At 46.9% G+C, this 22,112-nt stretch overlaps 1 protein-coding gene across 2 annotated transcripts in view; it reads right to left on the bottom strand.

The window, feature by feature from the left end:
- PMP22 (peripheral myelin protein 22) overlaps positions 1 to 8,464 on the bottom strand; it is a 35,717-nt gene extending 27,253 nt beyond the window's left edge. The window contains exons 1-3 of one of the 2 annotated variants that reach the window (XM_017892382.1): positions 8,247 to 8,464; positions 3,759 to 3,870; positions 2,183 to 2,282 (exon numbers count right to left, since the gene is read on the bottom strand). In XM_017892382.1, coding sequence (XP_017747871.1) covers positions 2,183 to 2,282; positions 3,759 to 3,836 — 178 coding nt within the window. In that variant the 5' untranslated portion in view covers positions 3,837 to 3,870; positions 8,247 to 8,464. Of the gene's footprint in view, positions 1 to 2,182; positions 2,283 to 3,758; positions 3,871 to 5,529; positions 5,689 to 8,246 lie in introns of those variants that run through there. The other variant, XM_017892381.1, reaches the window with a different exon arrangement.
- Positions 8,465 to 22,112: the final 13,648 nt, after the last annotated feature.

The following is a 22,112-nucleotide window of genomic DNA, read 5'->3' on the forward strand; positions in this document are numbered from 1 at the left end:
GCAGCAGAGATAACCACCACTGGGGAAGTGTAAACGGAAATTTCAAATTTAGATTAAGCCTGAGTGGAGTGGAAACAAACCCAGCGTGTTCAGGGACAGCGTCCAGATGTTTTCAAAATGCCCTGATTGTGAGAGCTGAGAAGGGAGATGTGGAGAACAGACACTCCGGGGTGCTCTCAGAAAGCAATGAGACAGATTTGAAACCCACCCTAAGGAGGCATTGTAAATGAACCCAAGAATGTGAGCTTGGCACAGAAGGAACAAGTTGAGAGATAAGAAGTTTCCTGATTAAAATCACCCTAGTGCCTCTTTGAGATCTGCTTCTAGCACCAACTGACAGCTATTTCCAACCGCAGAATACACCAAATGCAAGTCAGTAACAGGCTACAGGTCAATATCGCTTTCTTTCCTGCAGATGGTTTAAGCACAACTTAGCAACTCCTCTGCCCGCCTCGTTTCTGCTGAAGCTCAGCCGGGTTTTAACACACCTGCCAAAACTGCCCCCTTCTGGGCCCAAGAGTCCAGGATTCCGTGCCAAGTCGCGTGGCCAGATGCCACTTGGGGATGGCGCCTGTGAGCACCAAAGCCTGCCCTTTGCAGGCTGAGTCACTACTTGTAACCACCAGGTGTCAGTAGCAAGGACAGAGACTCCAGAGTGCTCAGGGAAGTTTAGCCAGACTCTGAAGGGGGAGAAACCGGATGCTGTGGCTTTGGGGACAAGCAGTGCTATGGTCACATTCTCAGGCACTCGTGAGTATTTCTTTTACCCAGTTACCAACTCACCATGCAAACCCACCATGTAATTTCTGGGATGGCTTTAATTCAATGTCTTTCACACACTCAGAGACAAGATTAAGCACTGTTCTCACTTCAATAGGACTGGGATCTTTTCTCCGCTCCCTCCCCAACCCAGAAGGTAAAAACATAAAGCAGGGTTTTCCATTCCTTGCTTATCTTCTCCATATAAATTACCAAATGAGTATTTTAGCAGTTTCTATTTGTACTGTGGTTCAAGGAATTTGGTTAATAATGCTTCAGCTTGGGACATGCTTGGGTATTACTAGGTACAGAGCCATAAGAGGGAAAGTCCAGCAAAGAAATTGGATTATGCAAAGCCAGGACCAAAGGCCACTTCACTGCCTGTTTTATTGAACTGGATCTAAACTGGTTTCTCTCATCTGGTGTAGCATCTTGAACATATATACTGGATCTATGAGTAGCTGCAGCAACATTTAAAGTTGTATTTCCGTGGTCTTTTAAACCCAGGATGTTAGGAAAGCTCTGCTATATCTATAGGTCCTTCCAGCCTGAGGACACATCTTTTGGAACAAAAGATCATGTGGATCCACATCCACAGGCTCTTAACACCAATCGCTGTGGCCTAACCAGCCACCAAAACAGCTCATCCTGTTTACCTCCGCCTGTCTGCATACAAACACGCAGGGCTCCTGGCTGGGTGTTCCTTTCCCTCTGGGTACTTAGGGTATCTAGTTGGTGCTTCTGCTGCCAACTATCCCTTAATTTGACCCTCATGAAGCCTGGCTTCCACATCTCACAAGCAAAGATGCTGAGGACAGAGGAGAAATACAATCTTCTGGATTAAGGACCCCAAGGCTTAGCTTAGGGTTTTGCAAACAGCTTCAAGTCCCCATCTTGCAACAAGGAAACATTCAAAGGTTTTGATGCTAGGTGGCATCACTGAGGTCCAAGACCTGGACCTCAAGTCAGTCTTGTGTCCATATGACTGATGGTGCAGTGAGGCAGTCCCACTGTCACTGCAGCAGAAAGGGGCAGGACATTTCTAAATAGACACAGCCACCAAACCAAAGATACATGTTTGATCCAATGTCCCAAAGGGGTCTGCCTAAGGCTTAGCTATCATACCACCTTTACAGCTCCTATGTCGACATTTTTTTTTAAATCACAAAAAGCATTATCCTAAGTGATCAGGAGGGCGCTAAGGGCATGTGTCTAGGTAGAGTGAATCATAATGATGCCCAGGATCTCAGCTTCCCCAGTGAGATCACCACCCCTCCCATTTGCCTTGGACTCACGGCTCCCTGTCACATCCCAACCCACCCCAGCAACAGCATTCTGGCTTGTGTCTTCCAATAAGCGTTTCCAGCTCTGGACTGAGAAACGTGTTACAGGCATCTGAGGACAAGCACAAAACCAGCCTCACCGTTTGGTGATGATGAGAAACAGTGGTGGACATTTCCTGAGGAAGAGGTGCTACAGTTCTGCCAGAGATCAGTTGCGTGTCCATTCCCCACGATCCATTGCTAAAGAGAATCAGATAGATATCCTGAGTCAGGGAGGGAGTGAGGAGTGAAGGAAAAGGGGAAGGAGAAAGGCCCAGGGATGGCGAAAAGCACCCTCATGCACCTAGCTACCCCGCCCACCCCTGCATGGTAACAGCCAATGTTTTATGACCTAAAAGCACTTTGTAAATGGAAAAGTTCTCCATGCACATGAAAACGATTATGTGCAGAGATGTTTACTATAGTAGAAGGAGCCATGAACTCAACCTGAGACACCTGCATTCAAGCCTTCCCTCTTCCCAGCATCTCTGGGGATCATTCCCCAAGCCCCTCTCTCTGAGTCTATTTCCTTGTATATAGCTCCTATCAATCTGATGTTATCAACACCAGGCACAATGGAGATACTGTGAAGATGCTTGTAAATGTTAAACCAAGTTACAAATCCCCAACATAATTATCTCTCACAGAGACTACAAAATCATGCTGACAGGCCGGGCATGGTGGCTCACGTCTGTAATCCCAGCACTTTGGGAGGTGGAGGCGGGCGGATCATGAGATCAGGAGTTCGAGACCAGCCTGGCCAACATAGTGAAACCCCGTCTCTACTAAAAAATAAATAAATAAATAAAAATGAGCCAGGTGTGGTGGCAGGCACCTGTAATCCCAGCTACTCGGGAGGCTGAGGCAGGAGAATTGCTTGAACCCAGAAGGCAGAGGTTGCACTGAGCCGAGATCACGCCATTGCACTCCAGCCTGGGCGACAGTGCGAGATTCCGTCTCAAAAAGAAAAAAAAGAAAAAAGAAAAAGTAAAAGAAAATCAGGCTTACAATGTGCCTTAAATTAAGAAGCGAAAGCCACCATGGGAAAACTGCCTGCATGTCTGCTCATCTTCATCGCCAAGAAAATAACTTTAAGATCTCATGGGCTGGACAGTTTTGTAACATAAGTTACTCTGATGGCCTGTTTCTATCAGTGGAAGCTTTACTAACAAGGTGTTGTGTTCATGCCATAAAGCCGACATGGGACCTGTGAAGTCTTTTCCAGAAAAGCCCATTTTAACTTTCCAATTTCAAGTCCTAAAAGGGTGTTTTATAAATTAATTCACACATCTGACTATGGTTTGGATTAAAAAAAAAAATCATAATTACTCCTCTTCTTCAACGAGGCTGCATTAATTAAAAAAAAAAAAAAAAAACAAAAGTTAAACAATCTTACCAAATGAAGGTCGGGGCCCCTAGATCTGCTCTGAAGTTACTTGGCTTAAATAGAGACCTGCGCACCTAACCCAGCCCAGCGCTCGCTTCTTTCCTATCACTGAATCTGCTCTGGTTTTCTCAAAGCAACTGGAAGGGGGCAGATTGCCAGAAACTTCCCTGGGACGTCTGAGACTTCCAACTGTCTGCAAATAACACAGTCCTGAACCAGAAGGAGCACGGGCTGGGAACCCAGATGGGGAAGAGCGGGCCGCGCAGGGAGCCTCCCAGCCAGGCACTCACGCTGACGATCGTGGAGACGAACAGCAGCACCAGCACCGCGACGTGGAGGACGATGATACCCAGCAACAGGAGGAGCATTCTGGCGGCAACTTCTGCTCAGCGGAGTTTCTGCCTGTGGGGAGAGCGCTGGGCGTAAGGCCGAACGCACTGGGCCGAGCGAGGGAGGCGCGCGCAGAGGGAGGGTCCCGCGCACTAGCGTAAGGCCCGGCCTGGCCCAGCGTCCGCAGCCTGCCCGCCCGCGCGGGTCAGGAGCCTTCGCGCCGCCTGCAGCCGAGAGGGGGCAGCAGCCTCCTGCAGGACCAGCGTTCAGCGTCCAGCGCCCAGCCAGACCCGCCTGCAACGGAACATCTTCTGCTTTTGGAAACAAAAACAAGCGGTTCGCACGTCTAAAAACACCCAGGGAATAGAGGGGTTTCCAGAAAATATGAGCAGAGGCCACTGCACGCTTCCACCCACCCCGAGCGCCTCCCGGAGACCGCCCGGTAAGGGGAGAGGTCACGTTCTCCGAGACCGCAGTTCAGATTGTGAATTCCCTACGGGGTGGAGGTAGCGGTGAGGGGAGTAGGCGCCCAGATTTCCATCTGAGAACTGGAGACACCCGTGACATGCGCTGGGGGAGACAGCAGCGAGGAGGCTGGTTTCCCAGACCCCAGTGCTCTCCGCATTCCGTTCGTCTCCAAGTTTCCACCCAATTCTGCCAGCGTAGAGGAACCGTCCTGGCCCCAGCTCAGCCTCGCGCAGACTCTGGCGGCTCCGGAGAGGCGGTGCAGAGCCAGAGGAGTGTGGAAAGGAAAGAATAGCTCGGGAGGGTTGCCCGGACCCTGCGCTTCCCGTCCACCGCGGGCTTCCCCAGGCGCGCCCAACTGAGACTCCTGGGGACAGGGGGCACTCTGCTCCTGCGCTAGACCCGCGTGCTCGCCTAGAGGTCCAGTCTGCACCCCAGGCACTCAAAGCCAGGACACAGACCCCATCAAGACTGAGCTCCGGTCTGGGCGCGGTGGGACAGGAGCCCAGGAGCCTGGACCGAAGGGAGTAGATGTCCAGCGGACCGGAGAGAGAGACAGAGGGTAAAAGGCTGAGTCCAATAATTTCAGCCGGTCAGAGCTGGCAGGACATCTATCCCAAGTAATGCGGTCCTCGCCCCTCATTTTAGACTTTGGGGGAACTGAAGGCTGGGATGACTTGTTAGAGGACATGCATGGCTGTAGAAGATCTAGCTGAGACTCTGGGGACCATTTCAGGCAGAGTCTTGGGCCAGGGAAACAACGTTTCAATAACCCAGTTTGAAAAGTACCCAATCCCAGGCCCCTCCGTTCCTCTCCACAAGCATCACATTCAAAGACACTGGAATGCGCTGGAAGAAATAAACAAGGATTTCTGATGACTCCCAGAGGGTTTGAATTAAACAGATGGCATGAGGCTGGGAACTGGGGAGCCACAAGAGTCCGGCACTCTCGGGATGTCCGCCACAGGGGCTGTTTTGCCACTGTATCCCGGAGTCAACGCCTCTTCAGCAAGGCGAAAACTGAGACGCCCTTATCCTCTATCCAGACACCAGCACCATCACCCTTGCCCATAAAGGCTCCCCTCGTTGTATTACTCCAAGCCGCATTGGAAGGGAACAGGACACACAAGGGACCCTGTGCCCCTAAACAGAAGCTCCAGGGAGCTGGCCAAAGCCCCGCGCCTGCTCTGCGCCTTCTGACACCCTCACTGGAAGATGCCCATATTTCTCCTCCATCTCCTTCACTCTCCCCACCAAATCACTTACAGCCCAAAGGAACAGCTGTCCCGATCCTCAGGGTGGCCTCAAGTACAAACTCGGGTGCGTTGGCTCCGCTGCTGGCGCCGCAAAGCTGCGCTGCGGGGCTGCGCGCGCGCGAAGCAAGGGGGCAGTGGGAGGCTCCCGGCGTTCCCCTTTAACGGGAACAACGCCCTGTTTGCGTCGCTGCAGTAGGGTGTGTCCCTGGGTCAGCGTGTGCGGGAGGGCGGGACTCAGGGAGGAGAGGGGGCAGGAGAGAGGGAGGGCAGGAGACAGTTAACTTGGCCTTAAATGCGCCTCAGGAAAAAGTCGGTCTCTGCAAAATCGCGGCGACTTTTACTCGAAACCAGAGGCGGCCGAGCTTTCTCACCTCCCACCTCCCTCCTCCCCCGGCCCCGTGGAGATCATGGAAACCTAGTGTTGACCGAGAAACTGGCTCCTCAGCCCACCCTGGGAAGACCCAGCCAAATGTAGCTCAGCGGATGCCCAAGGATGGGCTTCGGAGCGCGCCGACGCCGACCGCGCCCGCGCAGGGCTGAGGTTGGATTCCACTCCCACTAACACAGGACAGCGGGCGCTTGAGCATTGAAGGGAGTCCCTCTTCTCTCGGATCCTGGAGCCCCTGCCCTGTCCTGGCGTCTTAGCCGGGCACACCTGCCCCTCGCCGGTCCCCGCTATTACTGTCTGCACCTACCAAGCATGCCGGCTTCCTAGGATTGGCAGGGATTGATCTAGCGGGCTCTGCTTGAGTGCGAATTAGGGAAAGAAAAGTCTGGCGACTACCGGATAGCGTGGTCTGGGGTTGGGCTCCTCCTAGCCTGGGCAAAACCAGACTACCACCGAATAAGCTCAGGCAAAGTGTTCCTGCAGCAGTCGGGCTTGGCTGTCAGCCTTGGCTGGCGTCCTGGCCATGGGGTTTAGTGGGTGGGTGCGAGGTGGCCATTTGAGGTGGGGTTGGAGCAGCCAAGGAAACCAGCTGATTCATAGCCTCCTAACGTGACCCGCCCAGCGTTACAGGGAGAGAGGCTAGCCCTTCAGTCTCCGCTTGGCGGAGGCGCGCCCAACTGAGACTCCCGTGCGCAGGCCAGCCTTGATGCAAGGGACGGGGAGCAGGAATGTGGATATTAAAGGTCTTTGCCTGAAAATGCAGCAGTTCACACACGCGCGCGCGCGCACACACACACACACTTCCCCACTTCTAGTGTACTGTGTCATAGAAGCTCATCCCTCTCAATGATTCAAATAATTCTATATTAATTTACAATTTGAAAGGAGCTGCTACTTTAGCTAATTGTATATTCTTACTATAAGTAAAAATAAATTTGAAAAAATCTTCCAACGGTGATCTTTTTAAAACTCTCCTGTTAGCAGATTTAAATGAAGCATACTTGTAAATTGTATTTACAGTTCCCATTACACGCCAGGCACTTTGCCTGGACTTTGTATGCATGGTCTGTGAAAGTGAGTGGTTAGGCATTCTGTCTCTGGGCTCCAACAAACCTAATCACCCTGCTTAGTTTTGTTGTGAATTTGGACAATTTCTGAAGTTCAGGGAGCTTCAGTTTTCTCAGATGCAAAAGGAACTAGTAATGGCTGCTTTAAAAGTTTATGGTGATGATTGAAGGAGACAATATGTACAAAGCAGTTAACATCGTGTCTGCAACATAATAAGGGCCCAGTGCCCAAATTGCCACCACTATTGTTATATCACATTTAACTCTCACATCAACTCTTCAGGGAAGACCTGACCACCTCTGCACGAAAGTAGCTTGTAACTCTGATAGATAGGTAGATCGATAGATCGATTGATCGATAGACAGGTAGATCAATAGACTGATAAATATTTATAAATGAAAGTGCGTAGGCAAGTAGAAAAAAAAATGTCTAAAGACCTGGAAGTGTTTTCTTTCCTCCATGGGTCATTTTATAGGTTCGATTTGCTCTAGAAATTATTACTTTGTTTTATGCTGTTTGGACATTTATTTATGTAACCAACATTTTTGTGATTACTACATACTCAGGACAGTTCTAAGTAAGCACTTTACAAATGTTAGCATATCTAACTCAGGATTTTCTTTCCCTTCCTTTGTGATTTTCAAATAAACTTTTTAATAAAGTTTAATACACATACAAAAAAAAGTGGACATATTGGGTGCTACAGCTCGCTTCTTCCTTTCTTTTGAACCCAATAGTTTAATCAATAACCACCCAGGTCACAGCCACACCATACGCTGCCAGACAGGTAAACCCAACCCATCTGTCCCTCACTGCCTCTGGTCTCCTGCCTGGCTCTCAGTGGTGGAAGAGGAAATGGTACTCAGTGCCTGCTGACCAGACTTGCCACACCCAGAGCCCGGCTGGTCAAGGCTCTGCCACAGGTGGCAGCTTCTCCCTAACCTGCTTACCAAGGCCACCTGCCAGGTGTGTGTGAACAGCTATTTTCCATGGGGGAAGAAGCATCTAGATTCCTTTCTTCCTTTCAATCTGGATGCATTAGGGTTTCTAGATGCTCTCAGATGGCCCCCCACCTCCCCAGCCAGAGTGTATATCCACCTCTTAATCAAGGATATAAAAAAACCTCTGAATCTCCAGTCAATTCCAACACAAATGCACCATCTCTCCTGCAATCCTTTTCATTTGCAGCTTGCAGGGGGTGGGGAATTAGGCAATTCTTGTAAAGCATAGGCATGCATCACCCAGAGGCACAGTTTGCCAATAAAACTCACCCAGCCAAACAGCGTAACCCCTTCTTCCAAGCAGATTTCTTTGCAGTCAAATGCAAGGGATGCTGAGGCAAGACCCTCCCCACAGGACAGCCAGAGACCCGCAGCCGACAGACGAAGCCTGCAGCTTCCAACCAGGCTCCCTGAGATGTTCCCTGGTGGTGCTCCCTGTAACTGAAGCCAGACCAGGCGTCTTTCCAGTTTATTCAGGGGCTGGTCCATTGCTGGGATATGTCATGGTGGCCTGAGAGGTTCTCAGCCTCTATTATTTAAAGAGACAGTGTCCAACTTTCTGTGCTTTCCAGAATATAGTAATCCCAAGAGGCCCTGCAGGGCATGGAGAAACTGGAATCAGAAGGGAGAAGAGCTTTGAGTATGCCTGAAGTCTGTGATGCCAAGGTTGTTCTCTCTGGAAGTGCCAACCTGTGTAATAGCCAAGAGGCCCCACTGGCTCCCCTCCCCTCTCAGTGAATTCTGCAGAGATTAAATATACTGTGTGAAGGATCTGTGTCTACAGTGCTACATATGTGCAGGTAAGTTTTATTTTAAATAAACATCATTTTAAGGGGCCCAAACATTGCACAGCTAATCTCTCACAGCATCACAGCAGTGAGCCAAATGTCTCAAGAGTCACCAAATCAAGCCTGCTTTGTTCCAATCCCTGGTTGAAAAGACTCTCTGCTACCTGCTCTGTCTGCCTAGACCCCATCGCAAATGATCACATGTGTTGTACATCAGAATAAAACTTAGGGAAATGGGTTCTTCCGACTCTGTCTTTAATGTGCCCTCATCAAGCTGAACTTCATGAGATAATTCAGTGTAAGTAAACGAACCTCTACTGAAAACTTTCTAACCTGTCAGGCAGGATAGGCTGGAAGAGCAATTGGAAATTCTTGGAGAGGGAAGGAAAGGAAGTTATGGCATTTTTAGGTTCTTTGCAGCGTACCCACTCCAGCTCCCAGAGAGTCCTCCATCCCTTGAACCGCTTCTAGCTGCAAGCTCCAACACAAGGGGACTGTTTTCATTGCATGAGTTTCCTGGAATTCTGGTACTTGCGGCATAAGACTTCCTCTTGTGTCAGGGATCCCCAGTCTGGAGAGACCTGCAGAGTTTGGAGAAGTCCCTCCCTGTCACACACTTTACGTTTGGTTGGACTCTCTGGTCACAAGGGCCTCTCAACGGCCCTCTCTCCTGTTCTGCCCACAGCCAGCATCTGCTCACAGTCAACATCACAGCCAGTGCCAATGAAACAGTTTCACCTTTCTCTCTTTGCTGAAATCATTTTTATTTTTCCCAGCAGTGGTTCTTTAGAATCACTCAAGAGCTTTGTGAATGACCTAGCCTGGGCCATGCTCAGAGAAGCTGACTCAGGTGATGTGGGATGGGGCTCAGGTATGGGTAATTTCCAGTGTCTCTCTCCCCGCTGGATGTTTGGTTATCCAGCCAGGTTGCCACGTGGAGTTAGATTGTCCCTGATTTCCTTCCAGCTCCCTTCTGTTGTGGAACCCAAGTGGAGATGAGGTGCAGTGTGGGCTGCTGCAGGATTATGCAAGTTATAGGTCAGTTCTGCCAGGCAAAACAGGGTGGTTTGTGTGTGTATTTATCTGTGTATGTGTGTGTGTGTGTGTGTGTGAAAGAGAGAGAGTCAGACAGACAGACAAAGAGACAGAGAGAAAGACAGAGAGAGAGAGAGAGAGAGAGAGAGAGAAAGAGGAGGCTCCCTCAATCCTCCTCTGACATGGTCTGTACAGGGACTGGGAACAGTGAGCATGGGTTTTTGCAGCCTCTCCAGACAGCCTTTTCCTGGGTACCGCCATGATCAGGTCCAAAGGCTACATGACAGAGGCTGCTCTCCCTCAGGCCGGGATCAAGCCTGAAGACGTCTAAGATTATATCTGATCTAAGAGCTAAAGATTCCAAGGAAAAGGGGCAGGGCCTAGTGAGTGTGGGGCATGGCTTCTGGCCAGATAGGACCAATCTGATCAGCCCTCCCTCTCTGCTTCCATGAGCTCCGCATTCTGAGACCTGCTCCCTTGGCCTCCTGTCTCTTTTGTCCAGGTCCTCCATCTCCGACAGTCAAACCCCGGAGTCCCTGTTGGCTGTCAGCACCAGAGCTGGTTACTGTTGTGTTCCACCGGCCCCGTCTACCAAATGCCAACACACTTGTCTTTACCCATCTGGGCCAGACTCTCTTCCCTTCCCAGAGCCAAGTGAGGAAAACTCCTTCCTGGTCCCCTGTCTCCCATTTCCAATAACCCTGTTCTCAGCCAAATGGGCCAACGTCTCTGCAAAGCTGTAGGCAATATCCCACTGAGCCTCTTGCAAAATAAACACATAGAATAGTCACCAAATAACATTTATTATTATTTACTGTCCTCCCTTCCAGTTATGAATAGGAAAAATGAGAATCGAGATTATCTGAGGAAACACAGTTGAGTCAATGAGACTGGCTATTTCCAGCACCTGAGTTGTTCTGCTACACCACGCTTCATCGGCTCAGTGGCATCAACTGTCTGCAAGTCCTTGATAATGATGATAATAGGTTATATTTCCGTCGTGTTTAGCATATGCCAGGCACCATCTTCAACATTTTATATACATCAAATCACTTAATCCTCATAACTGTATGAAATAGGCACCCCATCATCCTCTTTTAGAAGAGGGAGAAACTGAGGCACAGTGAGATGTTCAGTCACTTTCTCCAGACACACTGCAAAGAAATGACAGGCTGGATTCCAACCAGGCATTCTGGCTACAGATCCCATACTCACAGCCTGGGCTATCTCACATTCTACCGTGTCCCTAATTGTGCCCAGCACGTTCCTAGCATATCTTCTCATCATGCTTCCATAGACACGATCATTTAATGTCCTATTTGTATGAAAGATATTCTCATATTATACATATTTATGCATTCATGTTTCTTTTTCCATTAAGAAGGCAAGGACATATCCTAAGACATCCATTTTTTCAGCACCAGTCACATTAGTACAACTTTCAAGAATCCTGTCTCATCTTGTCGACAAGACTGTGTGCTCCTCTGGGGATATTTGCACTCCATACATCTGTACAGCACCAGCACTGGCAGAATCCTGCTTGTAGGTGACAATTTAATTTCATAAGAGTGAAATGTCCATGACAGTGGAATCCCAGCAGACTCTTGAAGAGGGAGGAAGCCCTTCTGCACTTTATAGCTAATAAAATGCTGTTAACATATAGCAGTATCTTATTTAAGAGGAGCCATTATAGTCATTTTCTATGTGAAGAAACTGAGACTAGGAAAATTTACAATGTTTCCTCCAGGAACTAGCTAGTGAATGCCAGCGCTCGGGCTTAAAAATGTCAGTTCCTCTGACTCCCAAATCTGTAATTTTTTCACTATGCAGGCTCCCCAGAGAGAAAACCAAGGCAAGCCTGAATTTGGTGTTTGTCCTGGTGATGAAGTTGTTGTTGGAGCATCTATTCCACCAGGTGCTCAATCAATATCTGAAGAGTGTTTACACTAAGAATGAAGTCTTTCCTGTGTCCTCATAGCCAGCAGCCTGTGTGGGAGTTCTTGGCCAGCCCTGGACACAGCTGGCCTGGAAGGGTCCTCAAAAGTCAATCCTGCCTCATCTAGACTCAGCTAGACTGTTTTGATGTTGAGTGAGAGCAGCTTGTTGAAAGAACAAGCAAGGCAGGGAAAGAAGGCAGAGGGGAATGAAGGAGGGAAGGAAGGAAGGGAGGGAGGGATGGAAGGAAGGAAGGAAGGAAGGAAGGAAGGAAGGAAGGAAGGAAGGAAGGAAGGAGAGATGGAGGGAGGGAGCTATAGATAGGAAGAGGGGAAAGAAGAGAAGGAGAAGGGGAGAATAAAAGGAACAGAAGGAGCCAGTTTGACTTCCATGACGGAATCTTCTATAAGTAAGCAAGTTTGAAATTATGTCAGGTCTCAATCCCTAGAAGATATTCTTTATGAACAAGACAGACACAGTCAGAAAGCAACATAAAGACACACAAAAAACTCACATTGGCACAGGACTGTTCCCTAAATGACATCTTTAAAATACAGAAAGGTATCTTGGAGTAAATTGTATCTTTAGCTCCTTCACCTGTGGGAGAGAAAAGTCACAGAATTACTATGTTGTGGCAGTGGGACCAGACCAAGTACAAAGGACTCTCTGTTCACAAATGCATTGTTGCTTAGGAAAGCCAGATTCCACAGATGCAAGTGGCGGGGAGAAAGTAGTCTTTTCTCTGACATCTCACGAGCTAGCAGCTAGAGGATTCGGGAGCAATTTAAGCGAGAGTCAGAAATAGAAGTGTACTTGGGATTGCAAACTCTAAAACTCTTCTAAGACTGCTTACTCCTGAGTAAAAATGCTTCTGCATAGTAGGGCATAGGTTCAAATAAGATGGGGAAGCTAAGCAATCTTGCCACATGGGAATGGACGGAACGGGGAGGAATGCAGGGATTTTCTAGGCCACTGCAGACCAGGCATAGCAATGTCTAGAAAAGAAGCCTTGGCTTGATGTGAGAGATTGTCCTTATTGAGAGAGGTGCACAGGAAGATCACTGTAACCCAAGGAAATGCCTGCTTCAGGCAGTTGAAACCACACCAAGAAATGGGGCATTCATCTCCAGCAAGGAACAAGGTGACCATGAACAGTCCTGAATGGGACCCTGGGAGGTCAAGCCCCATGATGCATCATAGTCCCCACAATGCACCATTCTGTGTGAACTTCTGAGCCTAGGGAACACCAGTTGTACTTAAAATGAACTGGAGGGCACATGTTTTCTTCATCTCCGAGTTCCTGAACCACTTATCAAGTGTGAAACCTCAGCTAAACCAAGGAAGTTCACAGACAAAGGTCAAATCCTTTTGAGACATTCAAGGGAAAGCTGGGCAAAGCTTCAAGAATGTTTACTCTTCATTGTTAGACTAGGAAATATCTAATTCAGAAGACTTCACCGGTAAGTCTGGGCCTCATGTAATTGTTTTACTTTAAATTTTGGGCTAAGAAATTAAAACTATAGAAATGTCTCTTTAAAAAGTCATGGATATGCAAAAATGTGGCTACAATGGTATTTATAGCCAAATAAAGGTGGCATGTTTTATAACAAAGAAAAGTGTGACCATCCTAAATCTCAAATACTAGAGAAATGATTAAGTAACTCTTGGTACAGTCATGAGATGAAATATTATGTAAGTATTAAAAATAACGTCCAAGAAGAAGGTTTAATGAAATGAAGAGCCATTCGTGATGGATACAAAATAACACACCTATAATTTGTTAAGCACTGGCTATGTGCCAGGCACTGTGCTAACCCTCTCATTAAATACTTACAACAATCCCATGAAGGGAGAACTGCCATGACCCCCAAGACACCCACACAGTGAGAAAATGGAGGAGCCAATACATAAACTTTGACCACTTGAAGCCAAGACCCTAGGTTCTTGACCACTAAATTCCATCAAATGTACAGTCTTTGAGTACCACTGTGACAAAAATGAAGGTAAAACTGAAAGAATGCAAAGACAGAAGAATGCAATACGACCGAATTTGTTCAACACTGTGTTTCCAAGTTCTAACATTAAATGGGAGAAATAACTGCATAGAACTGAACACATAACAGGATTCATTGTGGAGAGCGATCGCACATCTCAGCCTCGTGCCTCCATCATAAGGAGTCTGACTCTGTGACTTCAGTGTAGGAAACACACACTGGGTCAACCCCAGGTGGGCACTGGGAGGGCCACGAGCCAGGTCTTGCTTCATCTTTTACACTGACCCCAAGTGGAGTCACTCCAGGCACAGAGATGGTATTGCAGTGTTGGAATGAGCTGTGCATCTTACAATGTTGATGGTAAAATGTAGGCATTTATATAGACCATGAGTTTAATAACTATACCTTATACCTATTTAAATGCATTGGGAGACTAAGAAAAATAAAAGGAAAAAAGAGAAGTGGCTTTGAACTTTCTTGATCTTGAGGGAGCCTGAATGAGCCAACAGTTGATTGGTTTAGGTATGTGGCTTTAAATATGAGAATCCCGACAACCCACAGCAAGAGCATGGTCAGACATGTGGTTCAGATGAGTAAAACTGCACTGACATTTATGGTCAATTTGACTGAGGGAGAAAACTCTCATGGTTGCCAATGGTCTATCACCTACCGCATTGCCTTCTTTCTCAGAATCCTTCTCTCTCTCTCGCTTTCCCTACCCCTCCCTCCCTTTACCTCTCTCTATCCCCTTCCATTTTTTTCCCCTCTCTCTCTCTCTCTCATGTTCCAGCCTCACAATGTGAAACCGTAATGAAACTGCAATCACTTGACTACCTGAATTCTGTGATTTTGTGAGCTCCTTGATTATTGGGAGACCCAAGGTCATTTTTGAATTCCTCATCCCAGCAAAGTGTTTCTACTCATCCTCCCCAGGGGACAGTCCCCATGCTCTCCTGCTTCATTCCTGTCTAATCTTGGATCATTTAACCAGCAACTGTGTCTTGTGAATCGCTAGGAGGGAACTCGATTACAAAGCATTTTCTAAATGTATGGGACCATGGAATTTTTATTCCCAGATTACCTCGAGATTTAGGTTCCATGGACCTCACTGTTGGAAACATTGGACTCCACGATTCTAGTCTCCAACCATGGAGGCGAGCTGACGACCGTCACTTCAGAATATGAAAAGGCAGATTTGAAGGCAGGAGGTAAAGGCTTAAGGACTGCAGGCCAGCGAAGAGGGAACAGAAAACATCCATAGAGGCCAACATTGGAGAGAAATCCTAAAGGAATGTGTTGCTGTGATTCCGAGTAAGGAACTGGGTGGATGTGGTCTGAGGTCATGCGGTTCTCCACAGGAGAGACATCGTTGCCAGTGGGGCTCAGGCTCTCCCTCGTCATATGTTTATTTCCCATTTGGGGAAGAACACAGTGATTCAATTCAGGGCGTGACCTTGTCACAGTCTTTGGAAGAACTGCCCAGAACCCAGGTAAGGTGTTCTATAAATGAGCCCGCGATGGTCTCTGGGTATTGACCCCTAGGTGGTTTATTTCTTCACAGCCGGCTGAGAACCATCAGCTCAAAAGCCCACTGGCTTCAAATTCAAATTTTTACACATCTAGTTATTTTTAAATTAGCTCAAACAAGCAGCCTTTTTAGCCATTTGGAACCTGCCTGCTCTGCATACCCCATGAAACCTCACTCGCATCGGCTGCCATGGATACCATAGAGCCTTGTGGCTCTAAGACCCCAAGCTGCTATGGCCCTTCAGAGCTCTCTTACCTAGATACTCCTCACCACACTGCTGAGTGACGTTGATATCACCTAGACTAGTAAGCCCTGTCTCCATGTCCCCCTGCCCCAGGAGTTCCTTTTTCTCTTTAGCTTTCCGGATAGTGGCCCCTGGAAGGTCTGCAGCTGTGAAGGATTTTCCCCATCCTGAAACCCTGTCCAAGGCACACCAATAAAGTTTGTTGTGTTTTATTGCCTCTTGTTGTCTTTTTTTCTGATCAGACCCCAAAGTCCCTGGAACAAATCTCCACATATGGACCGGGAAAGGTTGGATGCAGAGGAACCTGCAGCTAGGCACAGAAACCCAGCAGTGCCACTAGGATCTGTGCATAAGGGAGGGGCAGGAAATACTCCAGAGAAATGGAAGCATCCTGGTGGCCTCATTACACAGGCCTTCCCAGCTTCCTCACATCACCCAGTGAAGAGTTTCTTCCAAAGAACCCAGGGGAAAGTGGTTCTTGTAGATTGCCAGGGATACACTCCCAACTGGAAGGCCTTGTGAAAAAACCTTCACTCCAGCAAGCTGAGAGTGAAGACCTGTTAGGAGGCTGAATGCATGGACTGCTCGGCCTTGGAGCTATATCAAATAACTTGGTGCCTCAGCCCGTGCATAAGCCTAGTGGCAGTCCACGTGGTATGCTCCCGCTCAGAGGACTGAGAGACCCCTTTTCACCCAACAATTTCAGTGTCTGATCAATCCTTACCTTTTCCACACAATGTTATGTGTGAATACCTCAATAGAACCCAATCTGGCAGGTCTCTTCTTAATAATTGCACATTGAAGTGTCTGTTCATCATCTACGTCAGCGGTTTCTTGTACAAAGGAAACAAAGGTCATATAATCCCTTTTGCTAAGGTCACTGGCCTTTGTAGCTTCTTCCATGATGAGAGCGTAAACAGAAGATGACTAAGTGTTTTTGACATCCAAAGTCACCCACAGCCAGAATCAGAGTCTGGGAGAAGTATATTTTGGACATCATGACCTCAACTATGTGAAGGAAAGGAAAACTGAAGTCCTCTTAAAATAATATTAATTCAATAGATACTTATTGAGCAACAGCTACAGGTTAAAAGCAAACATTATTCAGCCTCTTCAGTCTTCATTAGCATGCAGAAGTAGCCCCAAATGCTCCCCATCCCTGTATGCATGCCCCCTTGTGGTGTGGCATTTCTGCTCCCTCCATCAATAGGTGAAGCCTGATTCCTCCACTCTTTGAGTCTGGACCTGGCCGTATGACCTCCTTTAGCAAATGGGACACTAACAGTGTGAAGCAGAGACTTTAACAGAACATTCTCATTGGGATTTGCTCTGTTGCTGCTGGGGACCCTTCCACCATCATCTGAGCAAGCCTAGACAAACCACTGGATATTGAGAGGCAACACTGAGAGAGATCTGAACCACTTGTGCCATCCCAGCTAAGGTCCTAGACACATGAGCCACCACAGCAGAGAATAGCTCTGCCTGACCTAGACGAGAATGGATGCCAAATAAAGCCTAACTACCCCTCAATATTGTGAAAAGGAGTAATTTGTTGTATTAAGACACACTAAGTTTTGGGTGGCTTGTTACACAGCAAATGCTAACCGATACATTAACAATCCTGGACTTGGGGTTAGACACCAGATGCATTATATTTACAAATAGGTCTCTATGCCAGCAGGGGCAGAGGTGATTATCCCTAGCAGTAGCAAAATGACTTCCACTTGTTCCACTGGTTGTCTGGGACCTGAAAGTGGACTATAATATTTGGCTCAGTTGCATCTCTAAAGGAGGAGAGTGGTTAAGGCCAGGGAGGTTGAGAAGATTCCTGAAGTTCTATGGGAGTCGCTTGACTCTGTGGAGACTCTCAGGCATTTTCTGAGAGTCCTGTGGTTCTCTGGAGAATGCTATGGATCTGTAGAGAGTCCCATGGATTTGTGGAGTGCTCTGAGGTATAGTGTTGAGCAGGACTTCTCAAACCAACTGGGATGAAGCACCGTGTTTGTTTGTTCTTTATTTCTAATTCATCACAGTCAGTGACATGACCTACAGGCGGGCCATTGGAGATGGAACATGCCCACTATCATGCATTTGGATGCCACGACAACATCAACTTTCTATCAAATGTTCTAAAGTTTTATTCTCACTGTCTGTACTCACTTCACCACAGCCCTTTAAAAGTTTGTGAATTGGCACTGGTCCCATGTGGGGACAAAACACTTTGAGTAGCTTTGCTGTAGAAAGAGCTGAGGTGGGCTCTCTAAGTATACAGCCCCAGGCCTAGAACCACGAACTCCCAAAAGTGAAATGAGCTTGACCGTTAACATTTTTCTTTGAACACTGAAACAATATGGCATTTCTTTAGTGCCCAATGCAAGGCCTATGGAAAATCAGATAACAGGTGTATTTGCCTGTTTTCATGCTGCTGTTAAAGACATACTGAGACTGGAAAATTTGCAAAAATAAGAGGTTTATTGGACTTATAGTTCCACATGTCTGGGGAGGCCTCACAATCATAGCAGAAGGCAAGGAGGAGCAAGTCACATCTTACATGGATGGCAGCAGGCAAAGAGAGAGACCTTGTGCAGGGAAACTCTCATCTTTAAAACCATCAGATCTCATGAGGATCCATTCACTATCATGAGAACAGCATGAGAAAGACCCACTCCTATGATTCAGTCATCTCCCACTGTGTCCCTTCCATAACACATGGGAATTATGGGAGCTACAAAATGAGATTTGGGTGGGGACACAGAGCCAAACCATATCAACAGGAAAACTTTTATAAAGAACAGAACACTTACTTTGGAAGGGCACAGAGTAATAATAATAACTCTCATCATTTAGCACCTCATTGACTAGAAAAAGTAGTCAAGGTAGGAAGCATTGTTCTATAGCCATCCATGAGCCACAGTCTTGATGGCAAGGTTGATCAAGTGCCAGTTCATCCCTGGAAGCTGGTGCAAGGAGTGCTGGTGAGGGCTGTTCAAGGAGCCACAGGAACGACTTCCCAGTGCTGGCTGGAGTTCTCATTCACTTTGTTCCCTGTACTCTAGCTGAGCCCTTTTACCAATATGGCTCTGCCCTCTCTGGGCTCCATGGGGCACATTAAGTACTTGTCAGGGAGGAAAAAGGCCCATTGGAGGATTTGTTGATAAACATATAAAAGGACTTTAAAGGGTCTGAGAAGTCATGCAATAAAAACAACAAAGTAGAACAAAATAAAAATCTGTTTATGACCTGTTTCTTAATCAATTAAGAGCCTTTTTTCCTCTAACCCAAAAGGTAGCATGATGGTGCATTGAACCATGTCCTAGTACATTTTCTCTTCTACGTGATGGGTGGGTTACTATTCATGGTTTCTCTACCTTCAGACCCTGGCACTGGCATTCTAACCCTGGAAATTCTCTTGTGACCTCCATCTTCTCTTTATCTCCCTGACTTTCATTTGTCCTCCAGGTCTCAGGTTGTTATTTTTTGTAAAGTTCTTAAACTCCCTAAGAGGACTGTTGCTAACCCGTCTCTTGTATTCCTACAGCACCCCACACTTCCTCACAAAAACCACAACGTATTAGACCTGAGTTGTCTTTTTCTTTGCCTGTCCTCCACACTAGTCTCTAAATTGGGCAAAAACACCATTTCTGACTCATACCACATGCTCCATACATGGCTGCAAAATCATAAAAGTAAATTTTAACCTTATGGTTCTGGGCAGAAGGTAAGTGGCTCAGCATGTCACAGACATAAACCCTTGGCCAAAGTTTTGTTGCGTGTGCTCTTGTCCCACAAAACTGCAAACATCACAATCCTGTCACCTGACATGAAAGAGATTGTGTGCCTGGGAGCCTGTGCCAAGCTGTTCTTCACACAGAGGGAGCCCTTGACTGAGATGGGATGGGGGACCCCAGGCTGACTGCTGACCTCTGTCATAGCTGGACCTAGAGGACTGGAAGTGAGTGAGATGGAGAGAGCCTCAGGTTGCTAGGTCAATTTATAATTCCAGTTCAAATTCAAGGGTTTGTGTGTTTTTTTTTTTTTTTTTTTTTTTTTTTGCTTGTTTGTTTGTTTTATTTTGTTGTTGTTTTAGACTGAGTCTCACTCTATTGACCAAGCTGGAGTTCAATGACGTGATCTCGACTCACTGCAACCTCCACCTTCCAGGTTCAAACGATTCTCCTGCCTCAGCCTCCCAAGTAGCTGGGATTACAGGCAAGTGCCACCATTCCTGGCTAAGTTTTGTATTTTTAGTGGAGATGGGGTTTCACCATGTTGGTTAGGCTGGTCTCGAACTCCTGACCTCAGGTGATCCACCCGAGGTGGAATTACCGGCGTGAACCGCACCCAGCCCTGAAATACCTAGATTTTTAACACTTCCCAATGACATTGCTGGAGAGTCATTTTTAGATTGGGAATGCTAAATGGACATGATTCAGTTTATCCAAAGTTTTGGGATAAAGATGAGGTGTGGAGGGAGAAGGCTGGGAAGCTGGAAGGAGGCATTGCTTGGGGGCAGTGCAGGTTCCTACCCAGGTGTGTTCTAGCAGGTTGGGGAGAGCAGAAGGCAGCTGGTGCTTGGATAAGGGGTACCAGGAGCATGTAGAAGGAAGATGCTGAGAAAATTTAGTAAGTACCAAAATGTGCCAAGCCCTAAGTGTGTCACACACTGTTTCTTACACCCTTCAGAGTAGCCATATACAGTCAGCCCTCCATATCTGAGGGTTCTTCAGATTCAACCAACTGCAAATTGAAAATATTTTAAAATAAATAAATAAAAATTAACAGTGCAACAAAATTAAAAAAGACAAATGTTTAAAATGCAGTATAACAACTATTTACATAACATTTGCATCGCATTAGGCAATCACAAGTAATCTAGAGATGATTTAAAGTACACACAAGGATGTGCACGGGATATATGCAAATACTACACCTTTTTATATCAGGGACTTGAGCATCCTTAGGTTTTGGTATCCTCAGGGGTTGCTGGAACCAATGCCCTGCAGATATTGAAGGATCACTGTAATCTCAAATTATCTTAGGCTCAGAGAAATTCAGTGAGATGTCCAAAATCACACAGTTACCATGTGTATATAAAGAACTGTACTCACTAATGATGCAATTTCAGACACGGCTTATTTTTTCCCTTTGCATTAATTTTTTGTATACCTAAAGTGACAGCGTTGAAGCTCCACCCAAATTCTGTCCAATCCCATTTGATCTTTTCTGTGTATCTGCTCCCTGGGCTGCCCTCATCACTCGGCTTCCAATAGCCAGTCCTGCAGCTCTTCTCTGGAGCCTGTTTGGGCTTCTGAGCCACTTAACCTGCAGGCAGAGAGAGCTGGGAGTGCATGGGAGCCCACTTGCCTGCCCCCCACCCCACCTCAGCCATTAACCTGACTGTCAGATTGAGGAAAATGAACTCAGGTTGCTGGCTTTGGGATGGGATAATTATGGGCTGGAACCTACCTTCCAATGCTCCTCATGGGATCAGGCTGAAGCTACCCTCTGTTGTTTTTGCCTGAGATCATACCCTTGCATGGCTTCCTCTCCTTGCCTGCCCTGTTTCCCCTCCCGCTTCGCCAGTCTGCCCTGGGAGCCCTGGCATGATAAGTCACTTGCTTGTCAATCCTTGTGGTAGAGTCTGCTTCTGGGAAACCTGACATAAGGCACCGCCTCACATATTTTCTTGACGGTGGTGGAAAAGGAAAGAAACAAATAGGAGAGCAGGGACAGAAGACAGAAAAGATGAAGAAGTGGTTTCACTTTGGATTATGGATTGTCCCTTGTCAGTCATGGCCTCATAACAGATTACACTGAAGTTTCTGAGACATTTCTTTCTACACCACTGTTTCACATAATTGGTGCTTATATGTCTAAAATTACAAAGAGACTGTAACATTTACAGTTTGCAAAATACTTAAGTAGGCTAGAGGGAACTCAGATTGGAAATTGGCAGCTGATAGGCTGAACTCAGCCACTGATATGTTTGGTCTACACAGTATTGGGTCACAGTGTTTTAAAACTGAATTCATTTTCAGCATTTTAAACCTAGAGTCACATGAAAATCCCTGCTTCTGGCTTCTCTTGAAAAACTGGGCTATTTGGCAATGCCATGTGTACATGACTGTGTGGCAGGAGTCATTTGGCGCTGAGTAATGGCTCACTATTAGGTAGTATATTAGTCAAGATAGAATGGACTCTGCTGAAATAGCAAATAAAATTCAAATCTTAGTGCTTTAATCCAAGGAAAGATGATTTCTTAGTCACTCAAAGTCCAGTGAGGGTTGGTAAGCACTATAATTCAAGCAGTGACTCAGGGATCCAGGGTTCCTCATTCTTGTGACTCACCTTATCAACAAGTAGCCTCCAAGGTCACTGGGGGAAGAAAGAGAAGGTAGAGGGAGGAACATGTGCTCTTAATTCCCTGAAATGTCATTTTTCTTCAGAACCTGTTGACCAAAACTAATCCAATGGACCCAAGCCAACTGCAAAGGAGACAGGGAAATGTAGGCGAGCACACAGAATCTGGTGAGCATTATCTCTACCATAGGAAGATATGTGTTCTATTTTACCAGCTACCCACAGACCCTACTGCCTCTCCAAAACTGGCAT

Source organism: Rhinopithecus bieti, unplaced genomic scaffold (assembly GCF_001698545.2).
Source record: "Rhinopithecus bieti isolate Rb0 unplaced genomic scaffold, ASM169854v2 scaffold_20098, whole genome shotgun sequence".
NCBI classification, from domain to species: Eukaryota; Metazoa; Chordata; class Mammalia; order Primates; family Cercopithecidae; genus Rhinopithecus; species Rhinopithecus bieti.